The sequence below is a fragment of the Festucalex cinctus genome, chromosome 17 (assembly GCF_051991245.1).
Source record: "Festucalex cinctus isolate MCC-2025b chromosome 17, RoL_Fcin_1.0, whole genome shotgun sequence".
NCBI classification, from domain to species: domain Eukaryota; kingdom Metazoa; phylum Chordata; class Actinopteri; order Syngnathiformes; family Syngnathidae; genus Festucalex; species Festucalex cinctus.
The window spans coordinates 15,541,058-15,560,380 of NC_135427.1; the positions used below are offsets into that span (position 1 = coordinate 15,541,058).

Here is a 19,323-nt window from a genome sequence, read left to right on the forward strand (position 1 = left end):
TGTGGAAGAAAAAAAACCATTTGCATGATACTGAAATATGCAATAAAAAGGAAGTCATTGTCCTCTCATACTTAAAATTATGGCGGTGTGACAAACCCTTTAATATTTTTTTACATGGTTAAATCAATGCATAATAACTTAAAGACCTAATCTAATTATTTCTTTTTTGCTATAGTTGAAAATATTTCTCGTGGGCGAGTGAACTTGAGTCATTGACAAACAATTATAAATCAAGTTTTATTTGTTTCGTTTATATTACATGTGTCTGGTCATTTTGCGCACGCGCACACGCACACGCACACACATCCATACATAACATACCGCACAATGAACAAAGTAATCAGATTACAGTAGGAGATTGTCAGTTGTGGAAAAAGGCGCTGACGTCCTCGTAGGGCCCGTGCACGGCGCGCTCGTGCAGGTGGCCCTCGTGGAATGGCGGGATGTTCTCCGAGTGCGCGCCCCCGCCGCGCGCTCCCGAGGGGCCAAACGTCAACGCGCGTCCGGCTCGCGAGTAGTGCATAGACGAGTAGTGATAGTTCCGCTCGGCGTCCTGCACCTCTTGCTGCTGCTGCTGCTGCTGCTGCTTCCCGGACTGGACGCCCATCTGCAGGCAGCCGGCGGGCGGGCTGTGCTGGCCCTCGTAGTCCGGCGACAGGTAGTCCGGCGAGGCCCCGCCCCCTGCAGCGTACGCGGCCTCGTAGCCGGAGGCGTACGAGTGCCCGCGGAGGTTGAGGGGCCCCCCGCCGCTTGGGGCTTGGTAGTTGGGGCTGGCGAGGCGGCACCGGTACGCCGCCGACGCCGACGCCGCCGCCGACGACGAGTACGGGTGCAAGGAGAACGGCGAGCCGGCCATGTGGAAGCGCGCCGCGTCCGGCTCGGTGAGGAAGTTGCGCGTGTTGAGCTGCAGGCAGCCGGCCACCAGGTTGGTGGTGGGCTGCGAGAGGCCCTTGCACAGCATCTGCACGTAGTTGAGCACGTCCGGCCGCTTGCCGTTGCGCAGGATCTCGCCCAGCGCCAGGATGTAGTTCTTGGCCAGGCGCAGCGTCTCGATTTTCGACAACTTCTGCGTCTTGGAGTAGCACGGCACCACCTTGCGCAGGTTGTCCAGCGCCGAGTTCAGGTCGTGCATGCGCGTGCGCTCGCGGGCGTTGGCCTTCACCCGGCGCACTTTGGTGCGCTCCAAGCGGGCCGTGCTCGTTTTGCGCTTCTTCGGGCCGCGTTTCTTGACGCTTTTGACCGCCCCAGTGCCTTCATCATCACCCCCCTCCTCCTCCTCTTCTTCCTCCTCGTCCTCCTCCTCCTCCTCCTCCTCATCGGCCATTTCCGACTCGGCTCGGCTGCTGCCGTCCCCGCAGGCGCGAGTCTCGTCCAGCTCGTCGTCCTGCAGGCCGCCCTGCAGCAGGTGCTCGTTCTTCACTTTGGCGTGCGGCGTCTCGCCGTCCGGGTTGTCGGCGGCGGCGGCGGCCCAGTCCGCCGCCAGCCTCTGGACGTCCGGCAGAACCTCGCTGAAGAGACGGCTCAACATTGTCACCTGCAACAGAGAGGAGGCGGGGTCCCGCGCGCGCGCGGTGTTTATATATCCCACTCTATGATGTCATCTTTAAAAGGGGTGAAGCGTGACTTAAGAAAAAAAAAAAGAAAAAAAAAAAAGGCTGGAAATGGATGAAGCAGGTCACATAATTAGGTACACATGGAACGTGATGACAACACAGGGATGTGCAAGGCCATATTATTAGGGACAGATGACAACATGGCAAAATGGGTGGAAATTAATGTCAGGTCACATTATTAGGAACACCTAAATGGGATAATCGGAAAATGGGATCAATTGATGAAGGTTGACCCCCCCCCCCCAACACATTTAAAAAAAAAAAGCCTGAAAATTGATTTGTCACGTCAAATTATTAGGAAAACTTGCAACATGGGATGACAGAAAAATATCATGCATTGGTAAAGGATGACCAAAAATTGCCTGGAAATGGATGGAGTCACATTATTAGGTACACCTGTAACATGAAATGACAGGCCATTTTATTAGGGACACCTACAACTACAACGTGGGATGGCAATGATGATAAAATAAAAAAAATAAAAAAAAGCCTTGAATTGGATGTCTCAGGCCACATGATTAGGGACACCTGGCATGGAATGAGACACAAAATGGATGTCTCGAGTCACATCATTCGGGAAAATGTAAACATGGGATGCGACAAAATGCAACAAGGATTCGTCCATACAGTCATTAGGGACACCTTTATCGGGAATGAGACAAAATGGCTGGCAATGGATGTGTCTGGTCATATTATTAGGCACACCTGCAACATGTGATGACACCCAAAAAAAAAGGGGGTGGGGACTCGATGTGTTGGGCCACATTATTAGGTACACCTCCAACACGTGATGGAACATAAAAAAAAAAAAAAAAACTCCATCTATGGCATGGCAAAAAAAATATGATGGATTGGAGTCACATTATTAGGTACAGAATCAATACATGACACAAAATGGCTGCCAACGTATATGCCCGGTCATACTATTTGGGACACCTTCTACATGGGATGAGACAAAAAGGGGCTGGACATGGATGCGCCAGGTCACATGACGCACGCGCACACACATGCACGGGTGTTCCTAATATTCTGACTGTCGTTTCAGCATGTCAAATCAGCACTTTGTTCACAGTGAATCAAAGTTGTCATATTTGGAAAGGGCGTGGCCTGCAGGTTCATCAGCCTATATTTCACTTTTTTTTTTTTTATTTCATTTGTTTATTTCATTTTTTTAATCACTAATTTTGTCATTTAAATAATCCACAGAATTTCCAACCTGATTTATTTTAGTGGAAGAATTTCATCTGAAAAAGTTTTCCAGAAACCCCAAATAAATAAACTCCAAAATGTCCATTTCGTTTCGAACAATGATTATCGAGGTTATTGTTATGCTTTTAAAAAAAACAAAAAAACATGACGTAATTTGTCAATCGCGCCATTGTTTGAATTGAAAATCAACATTAAACACATGCACTCAAAATCATATAGTGAGATGCCATCATGCTTTGTGCGTGTGTGTTTTTTTCATATCTTTTGCATCTGATATCATAAACACTCCGCAATATTGATCTCATGAAGTATCTCCCGCCTGTGTGTCGCCCATATTATTCATCCCGCGCATACACATCATCGTTGTAGCTCCATGAATGAGGATTATAATGATGAAATGATGAAAAAAAAAAAAAAAAACACGGAAATTTGAGAAGAACCTACCTGGGATTTGTTTACACCATGTCGACGAGACGCGATGCAGGGCGAAGAAGAGGCTGCCGTGTGGTCGCCGCTCGTGCGCCTCCCCTCCTCTTCCTCTTCCTCCTCCCCTTCTTCTTCTTCTTCTTCTTTTTCTTTTGCGGCCACCCTGCCTGGCGTCTGCAGCCCAGACGCGCGCGGGTGACTTGCGTTATAGCGGGGCTATGCGCGATGCCAGGCCCATATGGCTGCTGGCACGTCATTGGCAAGAGCCATCACATGATGAGAGACGCTGATTGACATGCGGCCGCATTCACCCCCCTTGGGGTGGGCTGCTGGGTGAGGTTGGAAGGGGGGGTGGGTGTGGTGAGAGAAGAACTCGCCATCTGTCAGCGGGCGCTGAAAGGCAAAATGAAATAAGCGGTAAGTGAGTGGATTCACACTGGTTCTGTTTGGGGAAAAAAACGGGGTCAATGGCAAAAAAAAAAACAAAAAACGTTACATGTAATACTCATCAGAGGCGTCCATTTTAAAAGCATTCCAAATGAGAGTTGCACCTGATTGAGGGGAGGTGTCTCATAAAAGGTTTCACAAAAGGGTTCTAAACCTGAGTTAGGGTGTCAAATTAGGGTCTAGAGCCAGGAGTAGGGTTTCAAACTTGGGTTTCAAATAGGGCTGGACTGCACTGTTTAAAAAACCAAAAAAAACAAAAAAAACAACCTTTTTAACTGGAAAAACTGGCAGGTGTGGTTACCAGGGAAATTCTGTAAAAAATACAATGGGGAAATGTAAACAACTTGACAGAACAACTTGTTTATTTTACTGGTATTGAATGTACAATTAACAGTAACTGCTGCTGAAGCGCTATACAAATGAAGTACCTTTTTCCAAGCACATGCTGCTTTTCTAGTAAAATGAAGAAGTTATTCTGTGAAGTTGTTTACATTTCCCCACTGTATTTTTTTACAGAATTTCCCTGGTAACCACAGCTGCCAATTTTTCTCCTTAAAACTCATTCACTGCCAGTCATTATAGAAAATTTTTACATTTCCAATACTCACGTGATATTACATTCAATAATTATATATAAACCGAATCTACCAAATAACAGAATAGACTCCCTACTTTTTGTCCCGTCCCGTTCTTTTATAATTGACAGCAGAAAAATGTAGGTTTGCCAAAATACAGCCATTTCTCCCATGGACTCTGAAACTGTGTTTATTTCCTATAAAATGGGGCAATGATGTCATCTACCGGTGGTTGGGCATCAGTAAAGTTGTTTCCAAGTTTGATATTTACAGTGGAGCATGCTCAGATTCGCCCCCATTTAGCACCGCTCTAAAAAATACAATTGACAAGTATACTTGTCAAAGGCAGTGAATGAGTTAAGAACAACAGAATTTTCATTTTTTTACAGTGTGGCCATCTGGCAGACAGGGCAGATGCCCGGTGGGCCAACGTCTTTTGGGGCCGATGCAGTGCTTTTTGATGATTATTTTATTTTATTATGTTATACCCCAAAGCGATTGGCCCATAAATTAGAGGGACTAGCCCATTAATCCATTTCAAATCTAGACAGAAAACTGAACCAACATAAGTCAATATCAGTAGGCAGAACTACGTGTTAGGCCAGGTGATCAGGAGCCTGGCCGGGCTTATGTCAAATGCAAAGGGCCCTTATTTATTTTTTATTTTTTTATTTTTTGTGCCAGGGGTTTCAAATAGAGCTGTCAAAATTAATCGATTAACCGACAAGTTATCAGATTAAATCGACAACTATTTTAATAATGGGTTATATGCCACGGAAGAGACGGCGGGACGTGATTTTGCACATCAGTTTGTTTCCGGTCCAGGTTGCGAACGCGCAACCGAGGGGCACAAAGTCAGAAGCACAAGTATTTTTGACGCAGGCCACACGTCGTGAACCGAACCGGAAACAGACTGATGTGCAAAAAAACAGTCCCGCCTCTTCCGTGGCATATGCTGACATGCCATTGAATAATAATCGGTTGGAGCCATTTTTAATTTCAAATTGTCCATTCCTCTGATTTCAGCAACTCAACAGTAATTGTTGACTGATTTATGTAGTCCTTGATGAAATAAGACTGATTATCTTCTGCCTTTAATAGAAATAGGACATTTACAAACATCTGTTTATACTAGTGTTGTTCCGATACCGTTTTTTTGGCTCCCGATACCGATACCCAGCTTTGCAGTATCGGCCGATACCGATACCATACCGATACTTAATTTTTTTTTCCCTAAACATGAAAAAGCTGTCCTGCTATTGGTTCAGAGCATTTAAGGGCCAATAGAATATCTTAGATCGGCATGCAGTGAACATGTCACATACCAGTGAATATTATGCACGAGCAAGACACAAGATGCTGCATCCAAAATCCTATATTAGTGTTGGAATTAATGGTATCGGCATGTTACTTGTGAGTAGTCACCGATACCGATACCACTGTTTTAATGCAGTATCGGCACCTCTGCCGATACCAGTATCGGTATCGGAACAACACTAGTTTATACTTTGGAAAACAATGAACAAACTGGTAACATAGTACATCAATACTATACCAATGCAAAGTAGGAAATAACCACCAATCACTGGTTAATAAACAGTAATCAGGGGAAAAAATGCTTTTGTAATACACTTTAATGCAAAATTAAAATGAATCAGATTAACAGATTAATCAATTGAATAATTGATAGATTAATCAATTCTAAAAATATTCAATAGTGACAGTACTAGTTTCAAACTATAGGCAAGGCAACTATATTTATATTGCACATTTATATCATAATAAAAATAAATAATGAAAGAAATAAACAAAAAAAACATAGTAGTGAAATTGATTTAAAAACACTTTAATAAAACTTAAGGTATTTTGTAAAAAAAACAAAAAAAAGTTTTTAATCCGGATTTAAAAGCATTTATACTTGGCTCTGACTTCACTTCCGTTCCGTTGCATGCAGCATAACAGCTAAAAGCCGCTTCACCGTGTTTGCTTTGAAACCCGGGCTCCACTAAAACGACCAAGTTTGTCCATTGATATATTTCAAAACTGCCATTTCCTTTCTATTAGCGCTGGATTCAAACTGAAAATCCGATTTTGGCGAAAAGGATTCCTCGTCGCTTCCACACCAGCGCAATTACGATAATAAACATCGGGGTCAAATGAACACGGCGCTAATGAGGGTTTACGATCGTTAAACGATTGATTCCGGAACAACAACAATCCCCGCGTGGGGACAACACGAGACAGAAGGACACAATATGGCGGCCGGCGTGTCGGGGCGCCATCGCCTAAACGAGTCAATTGAACCGAGCTAAAGCGGCGCCCTGGCGGACGTGCCCGCTTGCCAAGCTTGGCACGGGGCGGCCACGCCGATTGCGGACAGGAGGCCAGCAGATGAGATCGGGAGAAGAATGCTCAACGAGACAAAAGCGGGAAATCTTATTTCAAGGGGACATACGAGTTGTGCTTGAAAGTTTACATATTTATGAGTGCACCGTATGGTGGGAAACAAGGCTTCATGCCCATAAAAATCCAAAATACTGTGGCAATTGTTTTGATATTTTCAGAGGTTGAAGTTAACACGAGTATATATATATATATATATAATTTTTTTTAAATAAAAAAAATACTTTTGGGGTTTTATTTGGTGTCGCAACCACCCAATTTGCTTTTGTAAGTGTTTTCAATTGAAGTCAGTGGTAGCCAATCACATTTCTGCAAGACCCGGAAGTACCCTCCATGCCCACTGTTCACCTGCTACGCGTTGGGCCTTGCTGTCTATGTACAAGATTTAGTGGTGGGTGACATCTTGTGGACAGAAACTGTTAGTGCAGCTCAATTGGATTGCTTTTTGTGATGCACATACGCCACATTAATAACAGGGTTTAGGGTGTCGTGTTAATTTTTCCTCGCAGGTAGAGAGTATGACATTTGGGTTTCAAAATTAAATTAGTGTTCGAAAATGGGGCTTCAAGACTGCGTTGGGGTTTGAAATTGGAGTTTTAAGGCAGATTTGGTTTATTACGCGAGGGTTAGGGTTTCAAAATAAATTAGGAGTTTCAAAATTATAGTATTTAATCTTGGGTTATGATTTCAAATTAAATTAGGGTTCCAAGTTAGGGAAAAATTTTCAAATTAGATTAAATTGAGACAGAGTTACATTATCAAGCCTGGGTTAAGGTTTTAAATCATTGATCAGGTTTCATGCCAGAGTCACAGTTTCACGGCTATTTATTTCAAATTGAAATAAGACATACACTGTAAAAATGAGTGATATTTACTTGAAAAACCTTAGTAAAGGATGATGCACTCAGAAATTATAAGTAATTTTTACAAGGAGCTTACTACCATTTCTGATGTGGGGGAAAAAAAAAACAACTTACTAGATTTTTTTTTTCAAAATAAATATTAATCCCCATTTGTTTAGTGTACAATTAATGATTATACTAAAATTAATTTAAAATAATGCATGCATATGTAAAATATCTCAGAATTGTTGTGACGTTTTGTTGCCATTTTTATTTTTTAAATATATGCATCTTCTCTAGACATGAAAAAAAGTCACGTGTCCCGGAAATGAATCAGACCGTAGTGTAAAAAAAAAAAAAAAAAAAAAAAAAATTATATATATATATATATATATATATATATATATATATATATATATATATATATATATATAGTAGTATTAAATAAAAGTAATACTTTAAAAATACTTTTAAAATAAATAAATAAAGTAAAGTAAGGTAAGTACAGGTACAAAACCTGAAGCGGTAACTGTACCCTACGAGTTTTGTTTAGATGCGTCTTTTTAGTGGTATTAGTAAGACTTAACAGGTGACTGTTCTATAAAATGTACCTTTGCCAATGAATTCCGTGTTTGTCAATAAAATGTGTCGCTGTTGTGAGGTTTAATTTTGATTTTGGACTCAAACGAATCGCCTCATCTTACTTCCTTATATGGATTTCCGTCTCTTAACTTGCGCACGTTGCTCCTCCGGGTCCTAAAGCCTGAAGCTGAAGATGTAGTTTCCAACCCCAAATTCGCTGAGATATCGCGATATATGCAGCAACAGCTGAGCGCGTCATAAGCCTCCACGCGAACACGCGTCGCTGTGTTGCTTCGTGACCGAGTGTGCATATGTGGGAGTGGGACTGACAGGGAGAGAGAGAGAGAGAGAGAGGCGCACCCTGGACTTTTTTTTTTTTTTTGACAAGGTTGGAGACGTGCGATGATGATGGAGTCCCTTTTGCCTGCAGGGATCGACGCGACTGCGGAGCGAGAGCCCGAGGACAGCGACGCTAAAAGGAAGATCCAGTTCTCGGTGCCTTCGGCGGTGCCCATCCAGCTGGACCCGCGACAAGTGGAACTGGTGAGACTCATTGTGCAGATGATCACATTCGATCAGATAGACTTAAAAATTAAACTATTACTTAATGATTGAAATAGTGTTCTTTCAAATTACATCATATGAATTAAATAGTCCCGTTTTTTTCCCCCTTTGTCACTCAACATCACAGGAAGGTGCTGGTGCTGCCAATCATCAATTGACATAGATGGATAGCTGCATAGATACGTACACTTCATGATTTAATAAGTGTCAGATGCCACTGTCAACTTCAGATTTACAGATGTAATGTTGCTTCTTCACCTAGTGTACGGTAACGCACTAACCGTGATCCGTTAGACTAGATTAGTTAGATAAATAGATATAAAACTAATGATGCAAAGACTGGAAAATAGCAACGCTCCAACACACAAACACGTTGCTTTTGAAATGACTGAACTGTAACAACTCTCACTGTTTATGACTCCAATCCAGATATGTCATTGCGTCCCCAAATGTAATATTATCAGCATTGCTTTAAGGAAATAATGAAAAACTGTGAGCCACGATTGAAGCTGACCGTTGATGGCCATCTGACCAAGGTTAGCAAAACAGTAGCTACTGCTAAGGCTATTTATGTGAGGCGAGAGGAAATTGAATGAGAAAAATATATTCTAATAATATTAGGGATGTAACGATATCCAAACATCACGATACGAAGGTCACGATACGATAAATATCACAATATTGTGGGGGCGTTGGCGATTTTTAAAAAAGATCACAATATTGTAAAAAAAAAAAAAAAAAAAAAAAAAAAAAAAAAATATTGTGCTTTTGTACATCACAATGCATATAAACCACCTTACAATCACTAATAATATTGAGGCACTTATTTGTTAATGCACACATTGATCGCTTCACAAGCAAATTAGGTTCCCCTTTATCTGACAATTAGCATAGATTTTAAACATGGAAGGCCAAAACATCCCTAATGAAAATGAAATAGCACTAATAAACTAGCCACTAGATGGTGCTAGAACTGCACAAATGGAAATCAACCTGACTTTTTTTTTAACAAATCTATTCCTTTTAAATATTGTGGCAGTTTAATATCGCGATATCGTCTTTATCGTGACATCTCTACTGAATATGTGACTGGATAGCTGATAGGCCAAGACTTGAGGTCGCCATATTGCTCCTCCCAAGAACCGTTTCTCTGCATATGATCCTATACATTTACAGTATCGAAATTGGAGAACATTTGAGATGATACTTGCGGATTTATGTTTTCAACTTGTGAAACATAAACAAAAGGACTTTAGACGGCCCCACAAGCTGCCACCTAGTGGTACCTCCTGTTAACCATAAGGCATCTATTTGAGGTATGGCGTTAATTTATTTAACCATCAATTTTACTCCGGGGTGGCCAAGTTCGGTCCTCGAGAGCCCCTATCCAGTCTGTTTTCCATGTTTCTCTCCACTAACACACCTGATTCGTGATCAGGATCGTTATCAGGCTTTTGCAAAGCTTGCTGATTAGCTGATCATTATATTCAGCTGTGCTGAAGGAGGGAGACATGGAAAACAGGCTCCTGATTTAACTCCTATTTGGACGGTTGTGACCCTACAGATCAACCAGGACGTGGTCTATTTTTCGTCCACAAGTGCATTTAAGTGAACTTTGAGTCACCTTGTACAGTATTTTGTTGATCATCACGTTGCCCCCTGCCCCCGCACTGAACTGACCGCTATTTACGCAACGTGATATGCAGTTGAGCTCCCGTTTTTTTTTTTTTTTTTTTTTAAATGTTGGCAGCAGAGTATAAGGACAGCGCTGGGATTAAGCTGAGCTGTGCGAGCCTGACTTTTTGCCTCTCTTAAAAGTGATGAGGTATCAAAAGGAGTGGAGGAGGAGATGACATGAGATATATGTATTAAAAAAAATAAAATAAAATCCGTTAGGATTATTAAAAACGAGATTACGGCAAATTCGGCGGATGCAAAGCAAAAAGTCGTTCATCTTGGGCTTTCAAACTTGGGTTAGGTTTTGAAATTAACATTTCAAATTAGGGTGCCAAGTTAGGGTTATGTTTTTATAAATGGGCTTCAAGGAATTCAAAAAAAGGTTTCAAGCCTGGTTTAGGGTTTGAAATTAGGCACTGAAATGACAAATGACTGTTTCACTGTCGAGGTGGGCTTTCCAAGATAGTATTATTTGTGTTTCAAGTCACTGTGATGATTTGAAATGAGGGTCTCAATCCTTGATTCAGGTTTCCAATCGGTTTTGAGCCTGGGTTAGGGTTTCAGTCTAGCGCTAGAGTTGCGTGATCATGTTTGGGTTTAACAAAATCAAGTTTCAGGCCAGGGTTATGGTTTTGAGATCAGGATGAAGATGTCATGTTGTGATGGTTTTCACTAGTTTTCAGCAAGGGGTAGGGTTTGAATCCAGAGTTAAAGCTTTAATTAGGGTTTCGAGGCTTTGTTATAGTTTTGGTTTAGAGTGTCACGCTAGAGTAATTGTTTGGAATATTAGGCTTTGATGGCACGGTTAGGCTTTAACATCACAGTTTTCAAGATGGGGGTAAGGTTTCAAGCAAGGTTTAGGGTTTCAAAATAGAATGCCAGAATTGTAGTTTCAAACCATGGTTGAAATTAGGATCTGAAACCTGGATTAGAGTTTTAAGAAAAGCTTAGGGTGTCACGTTAGGGTTTGAAAATAGGGTTTCAAGCTCGGGGTAGGGTTTGAAGACATGGTTAGGCTCTGTCATGTCAATGTTTTAAGTGTTTGGTTTTCAGGCTGAGACTATATTTGGTATTGGCTATCATGCGACAAAACATGGCTGCCGTCTAGCACGAGATGCTAACGTCCCAGTCACTTAACTCATTTGCTCCCAATAACTTATAATACGTTTGTTTTAAGTGTCCCAAAGACGTATATATACACGTTTTTATTATTATTATTATTATTATTATTTTTATTCTAGAGCAAACAGAAGGCTTTGATGCAGCCTCTCAACTGCAAAGAACGGTTGCAGTAATGGTAGCTATTACACAAACGGCCAACAGGTGGCAGCAGAACAAAGGAGATCAACAAAGGACATGGAGGAAAAAAAAAAAATTACTCACAATTTTAAATAGATTTATCAAAATTAAATTAAACTTACCTATATGCTAATTGCTGCAGAACTTTAACTTTTTTTTTTTTTCCCGGATGAAAGAAGAGACTAATTTTTCTTTTGATTCGTTTTTTATAGCAATAGGACAATATTCTGTGAGCCTTGCAAAATGAGGCAAAATCCAGTCAAACAGCCGGGAGCGAACGGGATTGCTTCTGTGAAAATGGCAGCGAATCATTGAGTTAAGTGCAAACATAAGATCAAAATCAATGTCCTTGGTTTCCAAAAGCTGGTCATCAACGAGTCCCGATCACGCGACCAAACTGGCCGATATCGGAGGCTTTGGAGGATGGAGGTTGTACTGGACTTGAGAACAACAACAACAACAACATGACTCGAAACCTTAATGATGTTCTCAGATAATCTGAGTGGAGGCCAAATGATTGCGACATTCCTTGTTTGTGCCTTGTGGAGGATTTGGCAGATTTGGACCAAGGGGTCGTGTCCTCCACTGCACAAATAGACGACCAGAATTCTCATCACAGCTCGTAGTGTAGATCGCGGAATACAAATACGTGTGTTATATATTATCTTGTGATAAAGCCGCAGATTTGTTTACATATTACATATTGAGGGCAAAGAAATTGCAATGAGATGCAAATAGCAAATAGCAACTTTTTCATTCAAATGTATCCCCCCCTTCAAACCCACAAAGCGAGCACGAATCCAGCACGCACGCGAGGGAAGCAAAAAGCGGAGAAGCCAAGATTCCGCCCACGTGTCAAGCCCACGCTCCGCGTTGCCATTGGCCGGCCGGCGCTCCTATATTGCGCCCAACTGTCTCATTTCCATAATGTTACAAAACGGAGGTGCATGCGATGAGATGACTCCTCTGCATGCTTTCACACTCACAACCATCCAGTATACTGTGTTGACAACAAGGTTATTTGAGTTAACGAATACAACTAAAATAAAAACTAACTGAAACTACATTTTATGTTTACAAAACTATAATTATAACGAAAAAAATCCTTTGTCTTTGGTTATTAATTGAATACATGAGCCTTTGGGGATGATTTTAACACATTCACTGCCAGCCCAGCAAAAGCATCATTTGACGTCTTTTTCTGTCTATGGCAGGGAATGAGTTAAATATATTTATTTTGATATTAACCGTGATAAGGACGTTTGAAAGTGTGTCGCACAGAAGTGACATCATCTAGCAGCAGCCAATAGAATCGCACCTTCAGATGACGTCATTCCTAGGCGACAATTTTGCGTGCTTGACTTTTGGCTCGCCTTGCCTGCTTTTTCATTTAATTCAGCCGAACTGCAACGCTAGATAAGATGTGCATTACTTTTTTTTTTATATTACTAAAGGTGTTTATTAAATATTGCGCACAATACACAAAGGGATACTTGACTCATTGAGCCATTTTCAGCAGTAAAAAGTGAATATTTTGTCTATGATTAATGAAACGAAATAAAAAGTAATAAATGAAAACTCCAAAACTCAAATAATAACCCGAGTTGAGAGCAGTTTTCTACAACAAGAAGTGAAGTCCATTTTACATTATCAGAGTGCGTGAAGATCAATCGGAACGCAGCTCATGTAGCCTTGGGACACATTTATATGTACTCAAAATAACAACAGGGGCCTTTGTTTTCAATTACTACTCGCTTTTATAAAGAAGGAACTTAATAAAATGAACTTCTCGCATACTTGCGACGGCGAGTTTGCTTTTTTCTTTTTCTTTTTTATCCCCGCATGAATTGTTTGTTGCAGTATTCATGCTGAAGGCCCTTCCTGATGCAATCCACCTGTTTTTTGTTTTTTTTTTCCATCTGGGCTTTGGACTTGCACTGGTTGGGAATCGAACCACCGGAATCTGCTCACGCCAAGGCCATGTCGTATATTAAAAAATATAATAAAATAATGCTTTGGTGCCACATGGTTGCATCAAGTGCTTCAATTTGTCAGGTCATAGCTTTGTCTAATAGAAAAAAAAAATGTTTGCTGCCATCTTGTGGCATTTATAGGAAATTACAAATATTTTTACACCTTGTATTTCTCTATAATAACCCATATTAATTGTTTAAAGGACACAGCAAAAAAAAAAAAAATGGTTCTTTCTTGGAGTTTTTCTGACAGATTTTTTTTGGGGGGGAGCTTTTTTTTTTTTTTTTTTCCTGAATATTTATTTTTTTCTGTTTTACTGAATTGTTTTTCCTGTCATAAAAAAAAATATATATATATATATATTCCGAAAAACGGAAAAAAAATACTCAGAAAAACGGGGGGCAAAAAAACAGGACATTTTTTTCTTTTCCAAAAAACAGAAAAAATAAATAAATAAATAAAAAACAGAGTACCAACTTCTAGTATTTATTATTATCATTTTTTTTTTTAACTCTGAACTCCAAGTGACTTGTTACAGACCACTGACCTGTATATATGACTGGATAGCCGATAGCTCATACACGCCAGTGCAAGTCACAGGGCGGGCATCTTGTTACGCCCACCTCGCAAGCAGACTACTGTATAAACTATATGGTATACACAGATGAGACATATGGAGCTCATAGGCAGTGAGTGGAGGGCCGGTGGTCGGTGGGTTGGTCACTTTTTTTTAACAAGGGAAAAAAAAATCCCTGTTTTCTGGAATATATATATATTTTTTTTTTTATGACAGAAAAAAATATTCAGTAAACAGAAAAAAAATTCAGAAAAACTGGAAAAAAAAAATACTCAAAAAACAAAGCTCCCCAAAAAAATAAGTCAAACACAGGAGTTTTTATATTTTTCATTATTTTTATTTACTTCCTCGATCTGTGCTTTAAATTGAAAAGAATGGCACGCCATTTGAATTAAAATGTAAATTGTGTGTCAAAAGGATCAAAAATGTCAATTGCGGCCTTGTCTCATTGTTCAGATTCGACGCCGGAGGCCCACGCCTGCCACCCTCTTCCGACTGGCAGACCCGCCATCTCCGGAAGACGACACCGCGTCTCATCAGGTACGCCAGCTTCACACTGTTTTCCCGCGTCTCTCCACAGTGTCTTGATACGTCCTACTACGATTCCCGTAGTGGGTTGTTGGCGAAAATGGAGTCCCGAAAGCCAAAACGGTCAACAAGACGCCGCCGCCGAGCACTTATCAGCCGCCCTCACTGAAAGGTCAGTGCGCTCGCACAGACCACGTGCTGTACATTTTGTCTCGTACAATTACGTAACAGTTGCAAAAATTGACATGCGGTCTACATCTGTCCCCCCTCCAAAAAAAAGCCCGTAATGTCAGTGCGAGTGTGTGAGATTAGAAGCAGAGGCAGCTGTGAGTTTGCTCTGGATCATCCCGGATTATGGGATCGACACAGCTGCGGCAACACGGCCCCCCACGAAATGAATAATAATAATAATAATAATAATAATAATAATAATAACAACAAAACGTTTACCAAAAAAAATGCTATTGGTGAGAATGAGAACTACAATTGTGCATATGAGTGGCCAAACGGCCTTCCAATCGAGGTCACCTGTTGCTTTGCTATGCACGTGCTTTACTGTAAGCGCAATTTGGAGTGGAATTTATTACTCACTATTTTCATCACAAGGTTCCACTTTAGGCATAGAGATTGTTTGCAGAATGGTGGTTGAGATGGTTGGATGAGTAGATGCAATTATTTTTAATGATGGTAAATGCATCTATTGTCATTTTAAAAAAACTAAATCAATTCATGACAGCTGTGCAGAGAATGGCCCAAGCGCATCTATCTTCCATAGACATGAGCTCGGTGGACCAGGACGAACCACCTTCCGGAGAGGACGAGGAGAATGCAGATTCAGGTAATTAAGGAAAAAAAAAAAAAAAAAAAAACTTTCCTTAAAATTTACTGTGTGGGTTAAATTTACACTTTTTTGTCAGAAATAAAATTACTAGGGCTGGGAATCTTTGACCGTCTCATGATTCGATTCGGTTACGATTTTTGGGTCTACAATTCGATTCAGAATCGATTTTCGATTCTCGATTCAAAAAATTTTCGATTCAAAATTATTTGATTGACAAATGATTTCTGCTTCAATTTACAGATATGCACAACATTGTCATGATCTACTCCAGTCTGCTTTGCAAGACAAAATGACAAATAGGAGACATTAAAGTGTCTTTTTTTTTTTTTTTTTGAAACATTTATTAATTTTGTATTGTAAGTGCCTTTCTCCACAAAAACAGCATGTGGGCTACAACTGTCTTTTCCCCTTCTTCTTCATTTCTAATTATAAAAAAAAAAAAAAAAAAAAAATCGATTTTGGATATTAATATCGATTCAATTAGATTAATAAATGAGAATCTCAATTCTTTTATGAATCGATCCCCTAAAAATTACCCTCAATTAGGACTGCTCGATTATGAAAAAAAATATAAGTCGTTATTTTGGTAATAAATGAAATCACAATTAGGATGATTTTTTTTTGTACGAAACAAAAAATATTAAGAAAAATAAAATTCTTTCAAACACCAATTATTCAAGTTACTTTTGGAACACACAAAATTGATTAAATTAGTCATTTTAAAATAAATTAAAAAAAGGTGCAAATGTATTAATTTAGACAAGTCAAAATTAGTAATATTTATTTTATTTTTTACGATTATGCTGATTTTGTAATTGTGGAGTGTAATAATTGTAATTGAATTTCGATCAGAGCTGGACTGGCACAAAACAATGGACTGGCATTTTGACCTAGGGCCGCCGGCCCAACTCTTGTCCAACCTGTAGCTCTGCCACTGATGTTTTTTGATGATGGTTCAGTTTGATATCTATATTTGAAATGGATTAACAGAATGCTCCCTCTAAATTGTGGGCCAGTCTCTTGGGGTAAAATGTAGGAAAAGTTATAATTAAAAAGCACTGCATCGGCCAGCCCACCGGGCAACTGCCCTCTATGCTAGATGGCCAGTCCAGCCCTGATTTTGATTAATTGCAAAGCCAATCACAGCCGTCAATGTCATCCTTTTACTTAGAAAATTTTTGTGACTCATCCTGAAGTGACCCATAATTAGGGATGTAACGATATCAAAACATCACAATACGATAATTATCACGATACTGTGGGGAGGGTGTCGATATTAAAAAAAAATAATAAAAAAAAATAAAAAAAATAAAAGGCCACAATACTGTAAAAACAAAGAGCTCATACTAAAAAAACTTAAAAAAAATAAAATAAAAAAACAACTAACCACCAGAGGGTGCTAGAATGCACAAATGGAAGTCAATCTGACTTCTTTAACAGACGTACTGCATTTAAATTAATAACGTGACATGACGACGATATTTTGTGGCGGTTTTAATATCACTTTATTATTATTTAATAATACTTTATACTTACTAATACTGAATACTTAATACTTTATTTATCGTTACATCCCTACCCATAATACAATTTACAGAAATGGTCAGAATGACCACGAATGTCCATTTTGTGCACAGGAAAAAGAATGTGGAATCCTTTCCTCCTTTTCTCTCATGTCCGAGCAGATGCTGGAAAACAAAACAAAGCGCGGAGGGATCGGTCACCGTCGCCAGACGCGGTACGAGCTACGGAGTCGGCCGACGTTGGAGACGAAGGAGAACGGCGGAAGATCTCGTTTGCATAAAAAAAATAAAATAAAATAAAATAAAATAAAATAAAATGGACAGGTGGTTTGTGTGCGCTTCTAAATGTCATGTAAATACAGTATGTGCAAGAACATCTGTCATGCCACAAGGTGGTGCTATTGGACCCCCCCCCACACACACACACACACACACAATGATGCGACTCTACATTCTTGTATATTTTGTATACAAAACGATAGTACAAGTGGTTTGTCTATTGGGCTTTTAATGTGTGTATCCTGTATAGTAGTATGCTTTGTCTTGGTTGCTAATAAAACCTCCATAATGGCTTTTGAAGCGTATAATGTCGTGCCTTTATTGTAAGACGCGCAAAGGAATTGATTAATAAATAAATGAAGATTTAATTCACTTACTGCGGCATCTCATTTGTTGTGACGCCACGGTAGGCTAAAATGTGGGGAGTTAAACACTGTTGATGCACAGTTTTTTTTGTTTGTTTGTTTTTTAAATCAAGTTTACTTGCTTCTGTTCTTATCCACAACATAGCGAGAACATGGGCACACTGTAAAAAAAAAAAAAAAAAAAAAAAAAAAAAGTATTTTAACGGATTTTACTTTTTTACTGCATTTTAAAAATACCATTTAACTTACAAAAATAAACTAATTTTACATGTCAATTGTAAAATAACATGAAATCACTAACTTGAAAAAAAATTCTGTTCTTAAAAAAAAACCAAAAAAAAAAAACATATTGACCATTAGAATACGTTCACAAATGCACTGTAAATTCACGGGTTTTTGTCTGTTATTTAATGGAATAAACTGTAAAATTCAACTTTCAAACTGTCAAAAAATAAGCAGTAAAAATATGTAATTTTACTAACATTTTTTTCTGTTTATTGACTTTTATAGAGATGGTAACATTTATGAACAATTATTTTGAAAGCACATCCAGAGAGACATGGTGAAAGGAGAAACATTGAGTGGGTGAATAAATTAAAAAGACAATATTAAAATTTTGAATAGATTTTTGACATCTTTTGAAAGATGACTCATATTATTTTGTCTGTCATATACTGTTATCTTACATCAAACAGAAATTATTAAACATTTTCCCTCTAAATAATGTCATTAAAATCAACTAAAAGCATCCAATGTTTGTAAATTTAAGTATTATTTGTAATCCAATATTTACTTATTTTATTTCTAGTTGATTTGTTTTAAAAATCAGAAAATGTTTTTAATTGAACACTTAAAAACCATGAAAATAAGGCACAATTATAATAAAATTACAATTAAAAACTCATGAAAAAGTAATTTCCCGTTATTTTACAATAATTTACTGGTGCCCCAGCTGCCAGAAAATTACCGTTTTTTGTTACGATTTTTTAAAATTTATTTTTTATTTTTTACCTCCACCCCAGTGCAGGCACTTACTTAGTTTGCCGGGCAAGACAGTGCAGCTCGTTCCTTCCACAGCACGATCTGCACGACGCTCTCTTGGTTGCACTTGACGGCTGTTATTCCAAGTTGATTGTTCGACTTTCACTGTATTCCAAGATAGCGTTTGCACGCTCAACACAAAAAGTTTCTTCCCCCACGCTCGCCCCACCAGGTGATCAATACCAGACACGCTCTTCTTCCCGCCAACACAGGTGAGCCCACTTTACTAATAAGCAAGACAGACCACGCCCACTGGTGAGTTGTGACACTGGCAATCATCGTGGTGGTAAAATGTGCCAACATTGAGTACGTGTACACAACACAACTAGGGATGTAACGATAACAACAATATTGTGATATCGTGATATTAAATCTGCCACGATATATCGTCGTTATGTCACAATCTTAAAAGCAGCACATCTGTTCAAAAAGTCAGGTTGATTTCCATTTGTGCAGTTCTAGCTCCCTCTGGTGGCTACTCTTTTTTTTTTTTTTTTATTAATTAATTTATTTATTTAGTACAGTTTCATTTTCACAAGGCACATTTTGGCCCTTGAA

At 39.4% G+C, this 19,323-nt stretch overlaps 1 protein-coding gene and 1 pseudogene across 2 annotated transcripts; one reads left to right on the forward strand and one right to left on the reverse strand.

Moving 5' to 3' along the window:
- Window positions 1–218: 218 nt before the first annotated feature.
- On the reverse strand, window positions 219–18,962 carry LOC144005502 (neurogenic differentiation factor 2 pseudogene; annotated as a pseudogene). The gene is made up of 3 exons (XR_013279585.1): window positions 18,760–18,962; window positions 3,267–3,641; window positions 219–1,534 (listed from the first exon to the last, which is right to left on the reverse strand). The product of XR_013279585.1 is annotated as a neurogenic differentiation factor 2 pseudogene (transcript).
- Window positions 8,374–17,667, forward strand: LOC144004954 (protein phosphatase 1 regulatory subunit 1B-like). Its single transcript, XM_077502706.1, has 5 exons — window positions 8,374–8,640; window positions 14,645–14,728; window positions 14,801–14,888; window positions 15,453–15,554; window positions 17,243–17,667. The coding sequence occupies exons 1-5, from the start codon at window positions 8,500–8,502 to the stop codon at window positions 17,359–17,361; spliced, it is 534 nt and encodes a 177-aa protein (XP_077358832.1). The 5' UTR covers window positions 8,374–8,499; the 3' UTR covers window positions 17,362–17,667.
- Window positions 18,963–19,323: the final 361 nt, after the last annotated feature.

Bases quoted from the DNA above. Each gene is read 5' to 3' on its own strand.
- LOC144004954 (XM_077502706.1), top strand. From the start codon at position 8,500: ATGATGATGGAGTCCCTTTTGCCTGCAGGGATCGACGCGACTGCGGAG. The intron at 8,641-14,644 runs GTGAGACTCATT...CTCATTGTTCAG, and splicing joins ACCCGCGACAAGTGGAACTG to ATTCGACGCCGGAGGCCCAC. The intron at 14,729-14,800 runs GTACGCCAGCTT...CGATTCCCGTAG, and splicing joins ACGACACCGCGTCTCATCAG to TGGGTTGTTGGCGAAAATGG.